The sequence below is a fragment of the Macaca nemestrina genome, chromosome 16, assembly GCF_043159975.1.
Source record: "Macaca nemestrina isolate mMacNem1 chromosome 16, mMacNem.hap1, whole genome shotgun sequence".
NCBI classification, from domain to species: Eukaryota; Metazoa; Chordata; class Mammalia; order Primates; family Cercopithecidae; genus Macaca; species Macaca nemestrina.
In genome coordinates this window covers 13,092,810-13,116,548 of record NC_092140.1, presented here as the reverse complement: position 1 = coordinate 13,116,548, position 23,739 = coordinate 13,092,810, and the positions used below count along the sequence as shown (strand labels likewise).

General features: G+C 44.0%; 1 protein-coding gene across 3 annotated transcripts in view; it reads right to left on the bottom strand.

The window, feature by feature from the left end:
• Window positions 1–23,739, bottom strand: part of LOC105477983 (transmembrane O-mannosyltransferase targeting cadherins 4) — a 70,326-nt gene that overhangs the window by 26,031 nt on the left and 20,556 nt on the right. For all 3 annotated transcript variants that reach the window (XM_011734914.3, XM_011734934.3, XM_011734921.2), the window contains 6 exons: window positions 11,816–11,916; window positions 7,579–7,671; window positions 7,187–7,351; window positions 6,178–6,380; window positions 4,672–4,843; window positions 4,148–4,279 (listed from right to left, as the gene is read on the bottom strand). In XM_011734914.3, the coding sequence (XP_011733216.2) occupies window positions 4,148–4,279; window positions 4,672–4,843; window positions 6,178–6,380; window positions 7,187–7,351; window positions 7,579–7,671; window positions 11,816–11,916 (866 nt within the window). The remainder of the gene's footprint in view (window positions 1–4,147; window positions 4,280–4,671; window positions 4,844–6,177; window positions 6,381–7,186; window positions 7,352–7,578; window positions 7,672–11,815; window positions 11,917–23,739) is intronic.

Here is a 23,739-nt window from a genome sequence, read left to right as displayed (position 1 = left end):
AATACAAATATAGCTTCTACTCAGACATCAACACGACGCCCGCCTCTTCCGCCCCAAGCTCCTGCTGTTTCCCTTTGTTCCAGGCAAATTCTGTTTTCTCAATAAAAAGCCCAGACAAAGAGTTCAACCGCCCTCTGCAGTATAGACAGTGTTCTGTTAGACACTCAGAATGCCAGAGACCAGAAGATCAAGGGAGAAGGATGTGGGACTCTGGAACAGGAACTAGTTAAAAATCTGATACAGCCTTAGAAGGCAGGCCATCCTTAAGAACTGGTAAACAGGTTTACCCAGAGGCCAGCTTTATCCTATGGGTTAGGTAGAGGGAATTCTTTGAATAAAAAATAGCTGCCTAGATTGCAAAACAAAACAAAACAGAACAAAAATCTCACAACCAGGTCACTTAAAATAGTGTTTAGAGAGTGACTTTTGTTTCCCTGAAATACAAATGATTGGAAAAGCTTATTGATTCTTCAACTTTCCCCTAGCATTTGTGATGCACACGCTGAGGCAATGAACTAGCACAGGAGAAGTTGAAGATGAAACAACCATTACAACCCAGTGACATGTAAACGCAAGAAAGTAAGAGCATTGGTTATGAAAGGCACCTTTAATACCAGGGCTGATTTGTTATAAATATTCTGGCAACATCTAATGTTAAACTTAAAATGTTTTGAAAGCATAAAAATCCTATAGCATCCTGGGTCATTTACTCCTTAAGAAAATACCTCATTGTGGCATATGATCTGTTTCATTGTTAAAAGAATTTATTACAGAATTGTATCACAGAGTTGATAGTATGACATACTTTTAAGCCTTAAAAACTATAAAAATGATTATAAGTATACTTGGTATCTCATCTATAGTAGTCTCAGTGAATTCAATTTCCATTTGGCTCAATTCAATAACTAACATTGAGTGTCTACCATATGCAAGGCACTGTGGGTAATTTACATGCAGACCAGGCACCCGCACTACCTACACTGACATTGCAATCTCTCGGAAAAGATGAGTCTTAACTCATACATCTGGCCCTACGCTAGAGCCAGTTGCCAATGTCTTACTTTATATTCAATAGATAGCAAATGAAACCAGTATAGAAAATATGTCCCCTATAATAATGGGACTGAAGGAAACCTAATACTTATGTGCATGCCCACAAGTGCACGCCCTGTGTTTTCTAGCCTGTCACATATGAAATCACTTCCTGGGCAGGTTTTTGGGTTCAGACATCACCTGTGTTACACCCCCCTTATTTACTAGAGGCACCTGGGCACATGCATACCAGGTATCTCTTGAGCCACCTACATTATCAACCTAGATAATGTCAGTTTAATCTTGCTATGCCTCAGTTTCTCTCATCTGGGAAAACAGAGAAAATAATACCCACTCTCTCTAAAAAGCTGAGTGACAGGATAACAGAGATGAATTATAGAGCCTTTGTAAAGAAATCTGAACTCCTTGTGATAAGGAACTCCACAAATAGAAGGGGCAATTACTATGATTCAAACAGTAAAGGAAAAACAAAGCAGATCTATTAATGTTTATGAAATTAAATCACAGGCAATTTATTTTTGGTAGCATAAAATAAATTGATAAGTCAGCAAATCAAACTAAAGATAAAAGCTGAAAGTAATTCATTATTTTATCTAAGTCTCTTAACTGTAAAATATGAACGAGAGATTTTAGTCTAAGAAAAAGATAAGTAGCCAGTATCTCTTATATATTATTCTTTACTTAAGGTTCATAATAAGATGTCAACTATTCATTAGTTTTGTTTACATAATTTTGTCTGAAATCATTCTTTCCCTTAAATATGGAACATACACAGGAAACAGATCCAGAGAGTGCCCCGTCTCCACCCAGAAGGACTGCATTTAAGCAATCTAGGCAGCTCTTATTCTGAGGACCTAAGACAGAGTGAATCATTATTTAATGATAATAATCTATACTAACAGGAAATTCTTCTAACCTAACTTCCCTTGGCCCTCATTTTGAGCAAATAGCATTCTACTCAACATAATGCAAAACCCAAACTGAAATGAGCCTACAAAAGCTAACACTTGGCTGGGCGCGGTGGCTCATGCCTATAATCCCAGCACTCTGGGAGGCCGAGGCTGGGCGAATCACGAGGTCAGGAGTTTGAGACCAGCCTGGCTAACATAGTGAAACCCCTTTTGTATTGTAAAAATACAAAAATTAGCCAGGCATGGTGGCGCACGCCTGTAGTCTCAGCTACTCGGGAGGCTGAGGCAGGAGAATCGCTTGAACCCGGGGTGGAGGTTGCAGTGAGCTGAGATCGCACCACTGCACTCCAGCCTGGGTGACAGAGCGAGACTCCGTCTCAGAGGAAAAAAAAAAAAGCTAACACTTTCTGAGCACCTACTATGTGCTGGCCACCGTGTGAGGGCATTTTAGTTCACTCAGCCCTAACCACAAACCCAGCAGATGGGTATTATCCAATTCTGATAGAAAAGGGCATGAAAAGTTTTAAAAAGTGTAGTTTTGCCCAAAGAGGCACCAGCTAGTCAAGTGAAGAGCTTGGATTCATCAAGAATACAAGTGAAAAAATTCCTACCAGATTGCTTCAACTAAAAACATTGCCAATTTTAGAGTACAGTCATGCATTACTTAATGACAACAAGGATACATTCTGAGAAACGCATCGTCAGGTGATTTTGTCATTGTCTGAACATCATAGAGTGTACTTACACAACCCTAGATGGTACAGCCTACTACACACCTAGGCTATGTGCGGTCTAGCCTGCTGCTCCTAGGCCAGAAACCTGTGTAGGGTGTGACTGTACTGAGTGCTGGAGGCAGCAGTAACACAGTGGTAAGGATTTGTGTATCTAAACATAGAAAAGAGGCAGTAAAAATATTGGTCAGGGGCAGTGGCTCACGCAGCATCTGGGAGGCTGAAGTGGGTGGATCACTTGAGGTCAGGAGTTCAAGATCAGCTTGGCCAACATGGTGAAACCCTGTCTCTACTAAAAATACAAAAATTAGCTGGGTGTGGTAGCAGGCACCTGTAATCTAGCTACTCAGGAGGCTGAGGCAGGAGAATCCCTTGAAACCGGGAGGTGGAGGCTGCAGTGAGCCGAGATCACACCACTGGACTCCAGCCTGAGTGACAGAGTAAGACCCAGTTTCAAAAAAAAAAAAAAAAAAGGTACAATTTTTTTGTTTTGTTTTGTTTGTTTTTTGTTTTTTGTTTTTTGAGACGGAGTCTCGCTCTGTCGCCCAGGCTGGAGTGCAGTGGCGCAATCTCGGCTCACTGCAAGCTCCGCCTCCTGAGTTTACGCCATTCTCCTGCCTCAGCCTCCTGAGTAGCTGGGACTACAGGCACCCGCCACCGCGCCCTGCTAATTTTTTGTATTTTTAGTAGAGACGTGGTTTCACCGTGGTCTCGATCTCCTGACCTTGTGATCCGCCCGCCTCGGCCTCCCAAAGTGCTGGGATTACAGGCGTGAGCCACCGCGCCCGGCCAAAAAAAAGGTATAATTTTATGGGACCATGGTCATATATACGCTATATGCAGTCTGCTGACTGAAACATTGTTACATGGCACATGACTGTATGTACATTTATGTTTACCTAATCTGACCCCCAAAAAATCACAAGCAGGGGACCCAAAGGTGACAAAAATGTGTACTATTGTGCAGCACATAGCATAATTTAAACTTCCTGAACCAAATTATTGCCAATTTGTAGGTATTACCACCCCTTTAAATTATAGCTTGAAGGAGGCTAGTTAATGCTATCACTAGAGAGTGGCTTTTGAAAAGTGTGCTCTAGACGTCAGAATCTGCGCCGTGGCCACCCTCAGTCTGAATACGCGATGTCACCTCCCCTGAAGCTACTTCAAAGGATGAGTAGATCATCTGGAAGATGAGTAAGACCTCATTAGAGTCATCTGTTTCATTGATACTGTCTGCTTTTAAATGATTTCTTTTCAATTTTGGCTGAGTGGAATTTTAATGAATCTTATCAAAATCATTAAAAAAACACACACACAACAAAGAAAAACCCAAGTATTCGGTCATGTCTTACATTAAATACTGTACGACAGGAAATGTTCTTATTCAGCCCAAGAACTTAACAGATATCCTAGTAAGGTCTCTTTAAAAGAAATGTGGCAGCTAGGTACCTTGGCATTGAGGGGACACACAGACAGAGCGCTTCTGAAAAGCTGTTCCTCACTCCGCCACTGGCCGCTGCGCACCACGCATCTCAGCATGTTGATGAGTAAGATCCCCAGCACGACAGCAGCAATCAGTTTCTTAGAACAGAGAGACACGGTAAATGTCACCAGTGAGATGCGTCCGGTCGTTTTGTGCATCAATCAACACCACTCTCGGTTGATACCTTTTTTTTTTTTTTTTTGAGACGGAGACTCGCTCTGTCGCCCAGGCTGGAGTGCAGTGGCGCGATCTCGGCTCACTGCAAGCTCCGCCTCCCGGGTTTACGCCATTCTCCTGCCTCAGCCTCCCGAGTAGCTGGGACTACAGGCGCCCCCCACCTCGCCCGTCTAAGTTTTTGTATTTCTAGTAGAGACGGGGTTTCCCCATGTTGGCCAGGATGGTCTCGATCTCTCGATCTCGTGATCCACCGCCTTGGCCTCCCAAAGTACTGGGATTACAGGCGTGAGCCATCGCGCCCGGCGGCTGATACCTTTTTCTTGGTATGTTTGCTCAGGGCTCCAAATCCAAAAGTCAGCAGCACACAGTACCCAACACTGGGGAGGTAGAGGACTCGCTCCGCGACCACGAAGCCCACTCGGAAGAACAGGTTACTCGCGGGGAGAAATGGGATAACGAGAAATCCCAGGCCCAGAGTAAGGATCCTGGATGATGAAAAGTATTTAAATAAATGGCTATTTCCAGACTTCTCAAGAAAAACGTCCTACTCCACATTAAATTAATGCTAAAGACCTTTTCTTTTCCATGGCATCAACAGAGAAAAGATATTGTTTCAGCCAAAGGATATCATCGGTAGAGAGAGTTTAGCATGTGGCAGCATGTGGATAAGGCATAAAAATGTTCCTCAGGCACTTCACAGCGAGTCTAAGGGTAAAACTTAAAAGCTATACAATTTGTATGGAGAAAGTTAGAATGACCACATTTCTGAGGCCTTACTAATTCCTCTACTCCTTACTATGCCTCAACCCGTTTAGGTACTGAACAGTTCAGTGGACACTGTAGGTCTCAATTAATTCAAAAACTGTCCCAATCAGTTTTCATGGGGGAAAAATTTTCCTCCAAAATGTAATGAGAATAATAACTGAAGCAGTTTAAAGTTTATGAAATCTGAAATAAACAAATACCATTGTTTGGTTGCTACGTCACCATAAATTTCAGTCAGGGAGATACGAAGCTGAGCTGAGCACTGAAACACTTCTAGAACCACTCGATCATTCCCAATGTCCCCTGTGATGCAAGAGGATAAACTAAGACTCTAGGTCCATTTTGGTGGCTCCTTCCTGGGCCCTGTGGCTACAGTATTTCTTTAAAAATCCCATTTCCTGTGGATAACGGAACGGGGACGAAAGTTTGTGGCTCTTTAGAATTACCAACCGATTTAAGACACAGGTAAACGTAAAACTTAATTTATTTTGAGAAATTACTAATTCCATAAACACTTAGGCTTAAAAGAAATCACCTTAAACAGTTTTCTTTTTCATGAAACACATTTGTTTTCCCCAATTATTTTCTCAATAACTTTTTTTTTTTTCCCATCAAGAAAGAACAGTCTCTTTGGGGCAGTGGCTTGTTTTGTCCCCAGCAACAACAGAAGGAATCACGGCAGCGTTCACTGGGGTGTTTTAAGGAAGAATTGTGCAATAATGGGCACAACACACATCAATTACACTCTCTGTTCTGACCGTAAATTACTCTTTACCACCTATGGCGAAAAGGATCGCAAAATGCTACTTCCCGGGGAAAGGGGGAGGGAGGGATGAAGCAGTCATCCGTAGCCCCTCTTCCAGCCTCGCTCCCCACCCGTGGAAGCCAGACATGGATTCCGAATGGTGGAACTCATCCTAGCCATAAATATGCATTTGAAACAAATGTCCTTAGATGTGACTTCCACAAAATCGTTAAAATGATCAGCGCAGGATTTCACAAAACGCTTCTGACTCAACCAGCGTGGAACTTAAGATTCAGTGCTGCCTCTTACCTTCTCTTGTGGCCGTCTTCAGAGCACAGGGCTTGGCATATTAGGCCAATTAGGCAGAACCAGAGTGCTGCAAGTGCAATTACCCTCCAGTCACTGACGGACTTAATGAGGGGGATGCAGCCCATTGACCAATCAAAACACAGCCACCAGGGACACAGCAGCAGCCAGGCATTCAATGAATAGTAGTAATTGTAGTTTATGGCCTGTCGGTCAAAAGGAAAACAAACATTTATTTGATACTGAACTTAAAAAACATATATATATGCACTAACTTCACTTTTGAGGCACTCATATGCTTCTGTTCAATGAAAGCAGTTGTATCAACTAAAACGTTGCCAACTTGTATTACAAGTTGTAATACAGGCTGTAGTCTGTAATGTGTTAAATGCATTCAGATTTTGGTATATAAAAATATGGCAAAGCCACCAGACTACGCAATACATTCATTATATTTCTGGCCAAGCTATGATCTCTTTGCTGCCTGAAGCCCATGACCTCTGAAATCTGAGGCCCCAGGGTCACCTATGCACCCAATAACATAACAGGGTTTGATGGCTGTTCTCTTGATTTTGGTCTCTATGAAATGCACAGCTAAGAATTTGTGGCTTGATACTCCTGCCTTTAGAAAAAAGGCAAATCTAAAAGAATAGTCTTATACCACTAGTCTTCTAAAGATACCAAGAAGGTTATATATTTAGTCTTAACCCAGCCGCAGGGTTAGGGAGCCCTTTCACGGGACTGGCAAGGACCCTTATGTGAGAAGGAACCACCCGCTTTACTCCTCGTTAGAACAGAAATGCGAAGAGCTTCCGCACACCCTTTCAAGCCCCTCAGGAAGACCTGCTTTCATCCCAGAACATCTTCAGTGATGGCAAACAAACATGGAGGTGGCCCGTGTATTGGGGAGTCTGGTGGCGTGGAGGGGAGTGAGACGAGGAGGAGGGGTGAGGGATCTGGGAATCTGGTGGGGGAAGAAAACAGTCCAGGGAGTGGCAGGCTCAGAACTCACCCTCACCAGCATGCTGTCAGCAAAGGACGCCGGGTTGTCCACCTCGGTGAAGGCCGGCGGGCCCGTGCCCATGATCCTCCAGCGCACATAGAGCATCCCAGCCCCTCCGGAGGTGAGCAGGGTCATTCTGAAGAGGAGGCCCCCGTTCCTGAGCATGCTGAGACTCTGCAAGGACACCGCAAAGCCCCAGAGGTGGCTGATTTTCAAATGAAAGTGTGGCTGAGCCAGGTACAGATGTGCAGCAATTCTGCCTGAACTACTTCAACACCGTGCTTTAAAAGGTTGGTTATTGTAGAATTCAGAATCACAAGGAATATTTGAAAATGGCATTTTAAATCAGCTGGTACTTGACATTTTCCATGTCTGGGCTGGAGATAAAAGTGCAGACTCACCTCTAATGACTTGTCCTTATGCAGTACCTTCTGGACAATTTCCAGAACATTGAATTTGCCTATCACCAAGATGTCAAACACTGCATTCAAACCCTAAGAAAGCAAAGCAAGACAATCAGCCACAGGAGAGTGTGGCTCTGTTAGGCAGCAATTAGACTTCACAATTTCATTACTCCATCTAGACAAGGAACACATAATCACGAAGACCTCTGCAGCTCTCTAAAAAACCACAAAACAGCCCTCTCCGTTTCTATGAAATTAGCTCAAGGTAATAGATCATATTTATTATTTAGTAAGCCCCTGAGAGTAATGATTTCACAGTCTACATGTAGGGGTTCTACAAGATTCAGGACAACTAGAAATTTGGGATTCCTAGGAAAAGCCCTCAAGAGATCCCTCCCCCCCACTTTTTTTGGTCACTATAAAACAGTCCTTTAGTTCATGCCACAGAGTGTTTTCCTGGGCAGTAATCATACTGGAAGATAAAGGCAGCCATCAACCTCAAAAACCCAGCCACGTAAGTGAACCTTAAGTGCCAGTGGACTTCGGCATCTTTAGAAACGGGATGAACATACGTGATAATCTCTGATGGAGCTCTGGAGATCTCTTGTGCAGAAATCTAGTTGTCTGGTAGTTTTCTCCCTGGGTTACAGCTAGATGACATCTCCCAGCCTCCCCTGCAGTTAAGCTAGGTCGTGGGGCTGAGTTCTAGCCTTATGGAATGTGGGAGAAGTGACATGTACCATTTTGGAGGTTTGGTTGTAAAACTTGGGCACACATTCCCACATGGTTTCCCCTTCCAGCTGGCTGGAATGGAGATGCCCAAGGTGACTTTGGAAACCACACATTGATGAGAGCAGGCCTTTGCCAGGTGGGGCCGTGGTGTGGAGGATGGCTACCTCTATTAATTTACAGCTCTGCCCATGACCCATGAAGGGAACAACAACTTCAATTAGCTGTCCACCTACGTTAACAGTTTCCAGTTGCACCACGATAGTTACTTTCTAGCAGGTAAAATTAAACCTGTAGTTACAGGTGAAAGCAGAGATGGGCCTTGGATTCTATTCTCTCTCCTGCAATGGACTTTCTACAAATGTCACTGCTGCAGGCAACGTCATCGACAGAACTCCCTGCTCAATCTGGATAACGTGGTCTGCACATGCTCGGTGGATATAGTTAGAGCTGCCCCTAAATGACTTGGGTCTCTTTAATATGCTCTTCTTTGCAGCAAAGGAGATCACACATCATCAGAAGTCAGTGGTAATTTGTGGTTTTCAGAGCAAGGATGACATCCCTACTTAACCCTCTCCCGGAAATGCTGGGAGCCACTAATTATCCGATACATGGGCCAGTGCTGGGTTAATCAGTTCAAAGAATCCTGATTTTATTCACCCATGTGAGACATGATCTTAGTGGGCCACAGAAGACGGTTTCCGCCTGGTTGAAAACCACTTTCTAGAAGGCAGATGCTCCCTGCGTAGCAGCCACTGTCTTCTCACAGTCTTCCTGTGAGCTGCAGGACAGTTACCAAGGGATGGCAGGGTCATGTGGTGAACAGGCCTGAGCCAAACACAAGACTGCCCCCTTCCCTCTTAAATGCTTCACCAAAATGGCCCCATTTTAATCCAATTTTGAGAATAGCTACTTTCCACTGTATCTTTATTCATGTAAATTCAACCGAATTCTCTCCTGCTCCTGAAAAACAGCACAGAGGAGGCCTGGTGCAGTGGCTCACGCCTGTAATCCCAGCACTTCGGGAGGCTGAGGCGGGCGGATCACCTGAGGTCAGGAGTTTGAGACCAGCCTGGCCAACATGGTAAAACCCCGTCTCCACTAAAAATACAAAAATTAGTCGGGCGTGGTGGCACATGCCTGTAATCCCAGCTACTCGGGAGGCTGAGGCAGGAGAATCGCTTGAACCTGGGAGGCAGAGGTTGCAGTGAGCTGAGATTGCACCACTGCACTCCAGCGAGAGTGACAAGAGAGAACCCTGTCTCGAATAAAAATAAAAATAAAAATAAAAAATAAAATAAAATAAAATACTGCACAGAGGAGCCTCCTGAGGACCTTGTGGAAGGAAATTCTTACTCAGCAGGCCTGGGGAGGGGGTGGGGCCTGGGATCCTGAATTCCCAACACGCTCCCAGATATTGCTGATGCTTCTGGTCCTCAAACCACACTTCATATTAGGGAAAGGTTCTAAAACCAGTGGTTCTCAGGGAGGGTTGTGCCCCCCAGGGGGTGTGGCACTGTCTGGAGACATTTTAGGTTGTCACAACTGAGAGGTTCCACTGGCACCCAGTAGGTAGAGGCCAGGGACGCCGCTAAACATCCCACAAAGCCCAGAACAGCCCCCACGAGAAAGAATTGTCTGCTGTAAAACATTAATAGTGCCAAGGTTGAGAAACACTGTTTTAGAGCAAATTTAAAGAAAATTAACTCATGAAATTCAAGTATCTTTCCACGGTAATTCTCCCTATGCCATCTCCTTGCTAGCTTAATATTAATAGATACAACCTAATACAACCACTGATTTTTGCCTTGACTTGTATCAAGCCCCAAACGGCTTTAATTGTTCTTTCCTTTCCAAGCTATTTCTACATGATCATTCTAATCCCACGACTCGGCCAGGCGCGATGGCTCATGCCTGTAATCCCAAGGCTAGGAGTTTGAGACCAGCCTGGCCAACACAGGGAGACCCCATCTCCACAAAAAAATTTTAGAAAATTAGCCGGGGTGGTGGCACGCACCTACAGTACCAGCTATTTGGGAGGCTGAGGTGGGAGGATCGTTGAGGCTGCAGTGAGCTATAATCGTGCCACCGCCCTCCAGCCGGGGTGACAGAGCGAGACTCTGTCTCGAAAAAAAAAAAAGGAGAAAAAATTCCACATCTTTCCATTTTTCTATCTCTGTTCACAACCTTAATTTCTATATTTTCTTCTAATAATGTAAAGCAGCAAACTGGTTAGAATGGAGAAGAAGAAAAAAGGATTTCAACACTTTTCCTTTCCTGGGTCTTTAATCCTAGCATCTACTCAGATCAGACTGAAAAGGTAGATGTCTTTCCGCTTCAGAGAGCTCTCTCCCCCACCCCCTCGATGCTGCCGGTGGAAGCCGAGGTACAGGTTCTCTCCAGGAAAACAACGTACCCCAAGAGAATACAGTGTATGCACCATATTACACAGACAGAGACTTCAAGGCTCGAAGTTAAAACACGTGATTACTCGGCACATCTGGCATAAAAAGTCTTCTGAGAACAAAGTCCCACTAGAAACATTAGCAGCATTACAGATTCTCCTTTAAATACTAGTTAGTAATCTTTTAATTTCAGGTCAAACATTTGTGACCATGGAACATTTTGGTTCCAGCGTTGCTTGAAGTTGCACTTGGGTAATGGTTAACTATAACCATAGGTAACCGCTGGCGGTGGGGGAATGATGAGAAGAGAGACAGAATGTGTGTGCACGTGAGGCTTTGAGTGGCTGCAAAACTCTTGTTCCTTCATCTCTTACTTTTTTTTTTTTTTTTTTGACACATAGTTTCGCTGTTGTTGTCCAAGCTGGAGTGCAATGGCACGATCTTGGCTCACTGCAACCTCCGCCTCCCAGGTTCAAGCGATTCTCCTGCCTCAGCCTCCTGAGTAGCTGGGATTATACGCATGTGCCACTGCACCTGGCTAATTTTATATTTTTAGTAGAGATGGGGTTTCTCCATGTTGGTGAGGCTGGTCTCGAACTCCTGACCTCAGGTGATCCGCCCGCCTCGGCCTCCCAAAGTTCTGGGATTACAAGCATGAGCCACGGTGCCCGGCCCTGTTTCTTCATTACTAAACTATCCGCCACCCTTTCTAGATCTGAGATCAAAACGATTGATGAGGTCAGTCCTAGGTGATCTAGGACTGCTGAAATATGTACTAGCATCCCAGAAAACTCAAACCATTCTTTTATCATTTTCGATAGGGCCTCTCAAGAGGACTCATCGTGGCTCCCTGAGAACTCCTCATTCACCATTTCTCGCCAGTTGCACATGACTGTCAAGGAAGACAGTCAGTTCTCCATCTGAAATGCCAGAATTATGACAGCGAAAGTCATTTGCCCAGAAAGGTCATCACCTCAGGCCAGCAATGGGATGAAGGCGTGGAGAATGCCACAAAGGCAGGGCCAGCCCCAGATGTCTTTATAGGAGGGAAAAGGATACACAGAAAAAGCAGGCCCCGGCGGCCATGTCGCGGCTCTCACCAGCACGGTGATCCCTTGCTCTTTGCACAGCATGGCCACTGCTCCTAGGAAGATACTCAGCAGCACCCAGAAGGTGGAAGAATACGTTCCCTCCTTGTTACCTGCCAATTAAGAGAAATGATCAGTGCAAAAGTCATGGAATGCAGCTCAGTTTTTTAGCATCAGGAACTAAAATTCTAAGCAAATACCTTAAACAACCGTAACTTAAAAACAGGGTTTGGGCTTCAGACAGCACTTCTCTGTGGGCAAGAGTGCATTAGACAATACCTTCTAAATGGTACATATGTCCCTTCTCAAAGCTCTCCCAAGGAGGTGCCCAGGGCCTTTGGGAGGCACCGTCATGAAGCCCTGGCCACAAAGACACCTCATGCCAGAGTCCCCATGCAGCAGGTACCTCGTTCCCAACCTACCAATCACCTGCGAGACCATTCTGATGAGTCTTTTTGAGAACTCCCACTGAGACTGCAAACAGTCCATTTGGTTTCAAAATGCCCCCAGTGGTCACTGCTGCTGTCATGATGGAGCTGCTGGGAAAGCCTCTGAGAATCTCCATTCCTCCTGGAACGGGAGTTCGGGCCCTCTGGACACCAGGTGGCTTAGAATGGATCTGCTCTGCTCCCTGTGTGGAACAGCTCCAACCTCTACCAAAGGGTGCACGGCCACTGACAGAGCTGGCGCCTATCTAGCACCTGGGACAGGTAAAGACACAGACCAGGCTGGGCTGCCAATCTGCACGGGGGCTCGAGCACCAACAAGAAGCCAAAACATCCCCAGATGTGTGAACACTGTAAGAAGCTGGGCTGCGCGGCAGCTCGAGTAACCACCGCTGGTCCCTAAGTGGCCTTCTGGGAGCAGGGTCTGGCTGTACACTGTCTGGTCAGTGGTGTGTGCAATTTGGGGGCCAGAACTAAACTGCTAGGGAGGAGAGGGAAGCTGCATGGATACTCCTCTCTGTTGCGAAGCCCTCATTCTTCATCTAAATAAATAAGCCAACATATAAAAAAGACATCGGTATCAAGTGGGACAAAAGCGAACTTTCTTGGAGAATCCAATTGTTAGCTCGCCTGGCATTACTCGGTTCAATTCTACTTACAACTAGAACTCCCAGTCTGAATGCTTATGGCTCTACGTAAGCATCTAAATGCCAGCTGTGCCACTCACTGTGTGACACTGGGCAAGTGACTTTCACGGTCTCAAGGAACTCACCTATAACGTGGGGGCAACGTTACCAACCTCAGGATATATTTGAAAGGAAAAAATTACACAGGAACACCTGGTCATTTTTGTTAAACACTCATAAAGAATGCTTGCAAATGCAAAATATATCTCTATGACAACACATAAGAAATTGACTAGTTTCTAAGAAGTTCTAAAATGAAGAATTGGGGTAGAGGAGAAAGAAAGTTTACTTTTAGTCTCACTTTTCATTACATAACCTTCAGTACTCTTTACATTATCTTAACCATGTGCATGTATTAAAAAACTATGTTAAAAACTAAACATGTTAAAAATCACTTGGTATAATGCTGGGACTACAGAAATCATTTAATTAATGTTTGTGGCACTTGGGTCAGTCAAACCTGATCAGCTTAGAGGGAGATGCAATTTCCAATGGGGTTTTGATGCAGTAGTCAAGGAGGTGGCTGATCAGCCAAAATCTGCCAGACAACTGGATCGTGTAAAAAATACACCGTGAGCTCATTAAACTGCCTGCTGGGGAAATTAACAAGTGTTTGTGTGTGTCCTGCAGACCCTGCATGGAGGGACAGAAAAATACTTGTGAATACTTGAGACAGAATCAGCAACACACCAGGATGGAAGGCCTTCCTGTCCCAAAAACAGCCAGTGCGTTCTGGCTTGGGGGTGGGAGGTGCTCCTTTCTTTTTTTTTTTTTAAGGCGGAGTCTCGTTCTGTTGCCCAAGCTGGAGTGCAGTGGCGTGATGTTGGCTCGCTGCAAGCTCCGCCTCCCGGGTTCATACCATTCTCCTGCCTCAGCCTCCTGAGTAGCTGGGACTACAGGCGCCCGCCACCACGCATGGCTAATTTTTTGTATTTTTAGTAGAAATGGGGTTTCACCATGTTAGCCAGGATGGTCTCGATATACTGACCTCGTGATCCACCCACCTCGGCCTCCCAAAGCACTGGGATTACTGGCGTGAGCCATTGCACCCGGCTGGGAGGTGCTCTTAACCTCAAATGCTCTACATTGGGGTTGAGACCCTGTCAGGATGAGAAGGCCTGTCCCCAGCTGGGCCCCTGGCTCTCAATAAAGCATGAGCAGGACTATCTCCTGATGTGCCCAACACCTGCAGCCTGCAGGACCAGCTACACGGCTGGGCTGCTGGGACAGCCTCCTCACTCCCACACAGGCTTCAGCGGCAGCAGAGACTCTGGCCCTTTCAGCTTTCTGGGGGAAGAATCTGTGTATCAAATTTCTAGATTTAAAATACAAACAAATGGAATAGCTATTATACAAAAAGTTGACTTGGCCATTATAGTTGAGGCACTTAGTTAAAAGCTTTTCACAAGGCCAACTGATCGACAGGAAAGCCTCTTAACTGAGATCCCATTGTCTCATGAAACACAATGAACATTCTTTTTTCTTTTTTTTTGAGATGGAGTATTGTCCTGTCACCCAGGCTGGAATGCAATGGCGCGATCTCACCTCACTGCAACCTCTGCCTCCCGGGTTCAAGAAACTCTCCTGCCTCAGCATCCCGAGTAGCTGAGACTACAGGTGCACGCTACCATGCCTGGCTAATTTTTGTATTTTTAGTAGAGACGGGGTTTCACCATGTTGGCCAGTCTGGTCCCGAACTCCTGACCTTGTGATCCACCTGCCTAGGCCTCCAAAGTGCTGGGATTACAGGCATGAGTCACTGAGCCCGGCCTGAACATTCTTGTTTTAGGCCTTCCAATTATCTCTTTTGCCTTCAGGATAATGGTTCCTCTTCTGACACTGTGGCTTTAAAGGCCTTGCTGAAGTGGCCACCATGGGCCCTCTCCGGCCCCTCCCAGCACACACTCACTCCAGGCCCACCACCACTGCCCACTTGCAGGTTCTCACCTGGGTGTGCTTACTGAGTTCCCTTGGGGCAGAACAGTCCTGGAGGAATCCTACCCAATCAATAAAGCTGTTAAATGTCACTTATGCTGTGAAATGCCAAACCCCGCCCTCTCAGGCAGGTTTCTCTGCAATTCACTTGTTTCCTCCCTCAGTTAAAAGAGCAAACACCCCTGCTGTATGGACACCTGACTGCCCCGTGAGCAGGTGAGCCCCGTTCACCTCTCCATGTCCCTGACTGCCCCCCTAGATTAGGTTAGGCCCAGCTGTGGTGCTCTAAACTGCCCTGATCACAGTCTATCAAAACATTCCTCATGGAGTTTATCGCCAGCACTTGATTTTCTGTCATTCCCGAGTCAAGGTTCTCTCCACCTTGGCATTAATCACATGTGGGCTGCTTACTTTTTTTGGAGGGGGGTTGCCCTGTGCATCACAGGATGTTTAGCAGTACCCCCAGCTTCTACCCATCAGAGGCCAGTGGCACCACCCCCACAGCTCCCCTCAGTGGTGACAAACAAAAATGTCACAGATATTGTCAGATGTGAGTAGGGGCGTGGGGAGGGCAGGAAATCCCTCCCAGTTGAGAACCATTGCCCTAAACCAGTGCTACTCACAGGTGTATGGTTCACGAACCTGCACCTGGATCTTGTTAGACTCAGGCCCCAGATGAATCAGAAATTGAGGATGGGAACCAGTAATCAGCCTTTAACAAGCTTTCCAGGTGGCTCTGATGCTCCCTAAAGGCAGGGTGCACCCCCTTGAGAGTAAGCCTGCTCATGGCTGGACGGCTGGCACCACGCCTGGCTCGTAGGAGCAACTAAAAATTATTCTGACTGAATCAGCAGGCCCGACTGACTCTGGAAGGGCAGAACATGTTCAGTGAGTGAAGTGACTATCTACTCTCTATCAAAAGGGGTGCAATAAGCTTTGAGCTCCCGACAACTCATGGAAACGCAGGGGTCAACACTGCTTCTTAGAGGCTGTGCATCATCTCTCCTGCAAGGACGGAAATGCTGGAATCCCTTCTAAGATGCTTCCAGCAGGGGGCCACCTGGTCTTGACTTGAGGAACTTCAGTGATGGGGATTAATTTTCAAACCACAACCCGTTTCATTTTTAAACTCTGGGTTGCTAGATTATTCTAAATGCTGAGCCCAAGCCAGACTCCCTAAACTTCAGGCCTTAGCTGTGCCCTTGGGCAGCGCTGCTCTAAGTTGTTCAGGAGGCGTGGAGCCCAGAAGCCAGGATCCCTCCACTGAAAACCATTATACATGAGTATTCTTGGATCCATCAAGCAAAGGAAGGATCATTTAATTTGCAGAAAGTAATTACTTTCTATGTATCTAATGCCAAAAGATCACAATAAGGAGCCACAACAACAACAAAACCCTTTCAAATTACACGCAATTCCAACTTGAGCACTTACGGATTTATTGTTTCATGTGGGCATTTGCTAGCACTCATTGGCAGATAAGTATTGGCAGGCACTAAAGCTTTAAAAAAAATTACAGCCAAAATAACCCAAAAGCTAACAGATTGATGAATTATTTTAGGCTATGATTTGGGGAAAGGGCCACAAGCTTTAGGGGGAGAGCACAGCGTCCAGCTTACAAGTTCATGCCAGAGCCTGAGAAGTCCAGGCCTTCCGCCACGTCATGAGAGATGGGGGGCTTTGTCCACTCAGTCTCAGGGTACAGCCCCTCTTCCCATGACACATTTTCCTGAGTCTGGGTCAAACTACCTTTAGGATTTTCTCCTATTAGCAGTTTATTTGCAAACAAAACTTTTAATTATAAATGACCTGATTAATTACCATGGGATCTCATCCAGAGATAAACAGGGCAAGAGACCCCGGGCCCCCACTGGCCACTCTAGACCCAGCATGAGGAGATGGTGCCATGGCTGGGCTCCATCCATTGTTTTCAAGTTGACTAGGCGCTCGGCTCCATGGCTCACTAGAAACCAAATGGACACCCTCCACCCCACCCCATCCCACCAACTCGTTACCTGAATTGGGTTTTTGTAGGCTTCTCTCACTCTCAGAATGTGTTGGTACTTCTCAACTAAACATAATACATTCCCCAATGTAATAGTCTCTGTTCTTAATTCCAAAAGCAAGTTCCTTGGTTTTACATTTCTGCCTAGAAAAAAGGAATTATCTTGTATTTTTACTTGACTGTAACATAGATTAATTTTCCTCCATGGACTGGGAGGCCTTTGAAAAGAAAAACATTCCCAGTTCCTTCATTAAAAATGCCCAAAAGATGGCTCTTGAAAGCACCCTATTTACACAAAGCTAAATTATGACACAGACAGGAAAGTGATGGGCTCCTCTAGAATTCCTCTAGAGAAGAATTCTAGACATTCCTCTTATCTAGAATTTAAAATGGCTTTCTCCTTATAAGGCTAAACCAGAGACTTAGTTGAAAACAGAAAAATAACAACTAGGAAACACAGCCTTCAGGTTTACTGATAACCTTCTCCCTAATCTCACCTCATAATTTCACCACATTCTCAAACTCTAAACCCCACCTCTCCCGTCCTCTATTGCAATTCTGACAGAAGAGTCCTATTGTTTTTCCTTAGACTTCCGATTTTGCTTCAAACGCACCCAGCATGAAAAGATATGAAAGATGAAGGTAATGTTTCTTTGCTGAAGAAGTGTCTTCAGTTTCAGCAATTATTAAATATTAAGTATCACTTCTCAAAACTGTGGCAATTTCAGATCAAAGGCAAAAGCTCGATGGTCAGAGATAAACCTAGTGAGCACCACATTCTAGACCCGCCACGGTCCAAGAAAGTAATAATTACAGCTAACGAGTGCTTGAAATGTATCTAGACCCAGGTGGGATGTATTGTTAGTGTGGAATATACACCTGGTTTTGGAAGCTTAGTATGAAAAAAAGATGTGAACATTTTCATTTTTTTATATTGATTACATGTTGAAATTATAATTTTGATATATCAAGGCAAATAAAATATATTATTAAAATCCATCTCACCTGTTTCTTTTTAAAACATGGCTACCTCAAAGTTTTCAATTCCATGTATGGCTCCTGTTGTATTTCTATTGCATGGCAGTGTCTGGACCATGTGATCAAAGACCCAGCTCACAGGTGACATAGTGTGGACATTGCTATGTTTGTATGCAGCTCTGTCCTTGAAAACTCAGAAAATATGAAATGAGTTTGCCTATTTAAATCCAACTCTTTCTCCAATCCCTACCAGATTCGTCACTTGACAATTTTTGGTGTTTTTTTTTGTTTTGTTTTGAGACAAGGTCTCATTCTTTTGCCCAGGCTGGAGTACAGTAGCGTGATCACAACTTACTGGAGCCTTGACCTCCCAGGATCAAGCAATCCTCCGGCCTCAGCCTCCCAAGTAGCTGGGACCACAAGCACATGCCATCAGGCCTGGCTAATTTTTAAAAAATTTTTATTTTTGTAGAGAAAGGGGGTCTTACTATGTTGCCCAAGCTGGTCTCAAACTCCTGTGCTCAAGTGATCCTCCCACTTTGACCTCTCCAAGTGCTGGGATTACAGGTGTGAGCCACTGTGCCCAGCTGCCACTCAGTATTTTATCCAGAGTCATAAGACGAAGCATGCACATAACTTTGAGTTCCCCAGAATCTAAATTGGAAAGCTTAATATTTTAAAACCATTTCATAAAAATGAAAGGGGCCCTCTTTATATATATGCAGTATATATGTGCATGAATGATAAACCAAAGCCAGCCCATATAGCGATGACAAAATGTTTCCACTTTTGGAGGTGAACAAAAAAGGCCTTACAAAAATTCAAGTGAAAAACTAGTTCTGAGTGTTTAGATGGCCCAGACTAGTGGACTTCTGGAAATATGACCTGCTCCACCAAAGTCTGGCCCACATAATTCCCCAAATTAAGATTTATTTTAAGCCTTAGTTTGTGAAGGTGACTAATGCTAATAATTATCAACATATAATCTAGTGGAATTTAGACTCTGTGCTTTTGTGACTATGTTCTTACACAGTAACAAATGCAAACCATTATTTTATTTCCAAGTTTGAGCATTTTAATAAGACAACTGAGACAGGTAACAGTAGTTCACCTTGCATATAGTGGGCACTCGAAAAGTATCTGTTGAATCAATAAATAGTTTCATTTATTTCTATGTCTATCAGAGTCTTACTATATTACATTTTTCTTGCAATTACGATATGTAATTTAATACCCAAAAGTTAATCATTTGCTCAGTGTGGACAAATACTGCCAGAATTCAGGTCTTTTCACTTTTAATCTTTGAACCCCTTCACACTGGAAGAATCGCCATCATTAAGATATTCTTCTTTAAAATAAATAAATAAATAAATGAAAATTACATAAGAAATATTTAAAAACCATGGAGAAAATCAATAATTTTCATTTTAAATTTAGAAGTAACTGTTAAAAACAGTGCAAATAAATTCTGAGTGGCAGATGTCACCTTCAGCACAGCTGCGCTAATAAATATTTTTATTCAGAAACATCTTCCCCAGATTTAAAATTCTAACTTGTACATGGCTCTAGGTAAGCATCTGAGGACATCACTCTTCCCCAGCATTTTCTGTCTCCTCTCCATCAAGACTGTTAAATTTTAAGTACCAATGACCCAGGAGAGGACGGGAAAAACCAAAAACCATTTGGACACCATGCTGCCTCTCTCATCCTTTAAGAAGACAACTTGCTCTAGGATAATTACGCAGCATTAGCAAACATCAATAGTTTATGATCCAGAATTGACTAGAGACGTGCCTAGGCAATGTTCTTCTCGTTTCAGTATATTGTCTCTAGCATCTAAGAGAATTCACTCACTTGGGTAAATGGAGGCAAAGGCTAATGGAGTGAAGGGAGCACAGGGAAAAAAATGCAATGACAGAAAGACACTTGTCAGTGCTAACACCCACAAGTGCCAGCAGATGTGATCCATTTAATGAAGCATGTGCCTCGGATTTGGCACTCCTTTCCAGTGGGAAGATCTCCTTTCAGAAAAAGCATCACATTATACAAGTTACCCCTCTCCACCACTCTATGCCTGGCATCTCTGCCGCTCGAAACTGGCACGTCATGTTGTGTGTGGGAACCACGCCACCCCGACAGGTGGCCGCGACTCTCTCTCTGCCAGAGCAACACAATGAGCATCAGATTCACGTTCCAAAAGCTGGAACGACCGAGCCGTGCTTCTATGCACAGAATGAAAGAAGTCAGGCTTGCTGCTCTAAAACACGGGTCCATGTGGGGGAAAATCAAGCAATGAAGGAACCAAAGAAACAGGGAAAAGAGAATCTGCACGACTCCCACCGTCAGAATGCAGTCAGCAATGGCCCCAAATCTAAAACCAAGTGTCCTATCGGACATGAGTTAGCCAACTGCCCTATTTTGTAAGCAGTGTGATTCGATGTCGAAGAAAAACAGGTGTCTTTAATCAGAATGAAAATACGAGGGAATGATACCCCAAGAGTAAGAGTCACCCCATTTTAGTGCCTGAACTATACAGCTTAAGGTGAACTACACAGCTATAGAACTATACAGCTTAAGGTGAACTACACAGCTATAGAACTATACAGCTTAAGGGAAGCTATACAGCTTAAGAATAATGGAGATTTGAGATCCTGCCTTTGATATTATGAATAAGAATTTAGAACTTAAAATGATTGTTCTAGGTATATAGAAAATCCATCCCCCTCCGGAAAAGACTCTCTTCTCCCCACTATAAATGAGATTAAATTTCTCCTTTTGGTCTTAACTCCCATGAAACAAGTATTTTAAGGTATTAGTTTGGAAACGAAATTGTTTTGGCTATTCTAGCAAGTTTCATGTGCAGAAATGATCTGTTTCCAATCTGAAATACCAGGCTTTAAGAGAGATGTAAATACAAGATACCTCATTGTAAGAATAACACTTTTTGTTTTGGGCATTCAGAAGTAATACCCAGTGTGCCATTGATTTCATCTGACTTAGTGTTTTGTTTTGTTTTTTTTTTTTTAAGAAAATGTATGCTTCCTTTATAAGGAACCTACTTTTAAAAAATTCTGTTGCAAAGATCTTGCTAGACATTCTATTTATGCACCAAAAAAAAAAAAAAAAAAAAAGAGGCAGAGTCCCAGAAATGTGAGTACATTCTTCATTTTCTGAAAATACTAGGATTCCAGAGGTTAGGACAGGACTGCTTGTGGATAAACTCAAGCAGTTAAAAATTGTCCAGAGCTTTATAATAAAGACATCCCATCCATAAAAAAAGTTAATGATGTTACCAAAAAAAATGCATTCTCTGAAAGAACTTATTAACTAGTTGAATCATTAATTTCAGAGTACTTAATTTTTTGTTCCCTTATAAAATAATATTAAATTTGTTCCTCTGATGTTAGGCCTTTCTTTGAATTTATGTTCAGATCCCAAAAGTACAAAGACCAGGGTTACTTTAAACCTGAAATTTAAACATTAAATAGCATTATTATTTGTATCTCAATAAATAATGGACTTGTCTACCACAAAAGAGTTAGTTTTTGTTCTCTGCTGAACATTTATAGACACGGGCACTTGGAACAAGAAATCACCACTGCAATGACAATAAATACATGTGTTTACCACTCGGCTTTTTGTACAATTTGTACTGACTAGATAGGGTAAAATAAAAACATGGCTGGAGGCTGAGGTAGGAGAATCGCTTGAACCTGGGAGGCAGAGGTTGCAGTGAGCCAAGATTGTGCCACAGCATTCCAGCCTGGGCTACAAGAGCAAAACTCCATCTCAAACAACAACAACAACAACAACAAAAACCACAGAAAACACACACAAAAAACAATGCTGGGCACGGTGGCTCAGGCCATAATCCCAGCACTTTGGGAGGCTGAGGTGGGCGGATCACTTGAGGTCAGGAGTTCAAGACCAGCCTGGCCAACATGGCGAAACCCCGTCTTTACTAAAAACACAAAAATTAACTGGGCATGTTGGCGGGTGACTGTAGTCCCAGCTACTTGGGAGGCTGAGGCAGGAGAATCACTTGAACTTGGGAGGCAGAGGTTGCAGTGAGCTGAGATTACACCACTGCACTCCAACCTGGGCAACAGAGCAAGACTTGGTCTCAAAATAAATAAGTAAATAAACATGTGACTGTTTAAGATATCTCAAACTCCAAAGGAACAGAGCTCTTGATCCAAATGAAAATATATATACAATTGAATTTTCATTAGGATCAAGAGTTCTGTTTTGTTGTACTGAAGGAAATTTAATAAAAGATGAAGGAAATAAGTAGAATAAAGGCCATGGCCTCCCATTCTGCATAAACACACCATGAAAAGAAAGGATCCTTACTGAGTGCCTGCTATGAGGGGTACAGGAAGGAAAAAGTCAACAGGAAAGGAAGGAAAACCAGAATATTCTGCTCTGTAGACATTCTGAATCACGGAAGCTTTATTTTAATCAAAATATACTGGAGTTACGGTAAGCCCCTCAGGGGCATGAGCTTTGTTGTTCTAGTCTTTGTATCCCCAGCACTGGAAACTGGACCTGGTACAAGAAACACCCTTAAAGTTTGATTAACTATTGGTGATGGAATGAATGACTAAAATCAATAAGCCTTTCTACTATTTTAGAACAGAATCAGAAACCACGGCTTTTCACGAACACGTTAACCAGAATTATTTTTGCATATGAGACTCTTACTGCTGCTTCTCTGTAAAGGTATTATTCATTTGTAGAAAGTTTTCTCCTCCTAGAAAAGACTCTTAAGCACCCTACGAACTTAACTGAACATTAACATGATGATGTTCAAGGATTATTCCAAGGAGTTGTCATCTATCAACAAAGAAGCACATTCTATTCTTAGCATGTTTAAAAAGGAGTATGGAAAATCAGAAACAGAAAAGTTGCTAAAAACAGTGCCTCTGCTAAGAGACTAGGAGAGGCTCCAGCAGATTTCATTAGCCCTGGTTCTGGGGTTGATCAGACAAAGGGAACTTTGGGAGTTGTGAGGAGGAGGGGAGAGACGGGCTGGCAGCGTGAGGGGCTGTTCTGATGTCGCTGGGCCAGGGAACGAGGTGGGTGGGGCTGGGTATCCAGTCCTGAGGTCCTGAAGTGACAGAGGGTGGGTCTCAGGGCACAGAACCTTGTTGGGGAGGGGTCAGAGACCTGCTCACATGTGGGACACAGGGGACTCCCCCAAGTAAGCTAGTCACCGTGTGTCTAAGGCCCTCTCTCAAGAATCAGGTGGCTCTGCGCCTCCAGGCCTGCGATGGAACTGAGGCAGAATCCGATCACTCCGGCGGAAGTCTGGAAGCGATGAGTGGGAATGGAAAATAGCAGTGAAAGCCAATTCCAAAGGATGGAAATGGCAGCTCGAGGATGGGTGTTTCAAACCGTCCACTTTACACTGCCGAGAAAAACTGTGATGATTCGTAACTCAAAGCCTGCTGGGGCAGGTGGGCACCAAGAGGGGAGAGGAAGGACACAAAATGCAGGATGAACAATCAGTTTCGGGGTCAAGACACCAAGGCCTGGATGAGCATAAGATGCAAACTACTGTCCAAAGTAGTTTTTTATTTTTGTATTTTGTATTTTAGTTTTGTATTTTCCAAAGACCCAGTAAGCTGTTGGTGCCTGCAAAGGCCCAGAGACCAGTCTGGAGGCGACTCCATCGGCTCCATTTAAATCAGCGCTTTCCTTTTCCTCAAGAGGGTTCATGTTAACAAGAGAACAGATCCCATGAAGAAGGGGCAGCTTGCAGACAAGAGGTCAAGAGAAAGCATTCTTCAAAGGTTTCCCAGTCCATCCATCCGTCTTTTAACTGCCCCAAGTAACTCAACCAAATCAAAATCTAGTCATCTTAAAAAAGTTTCTACGGAAGCC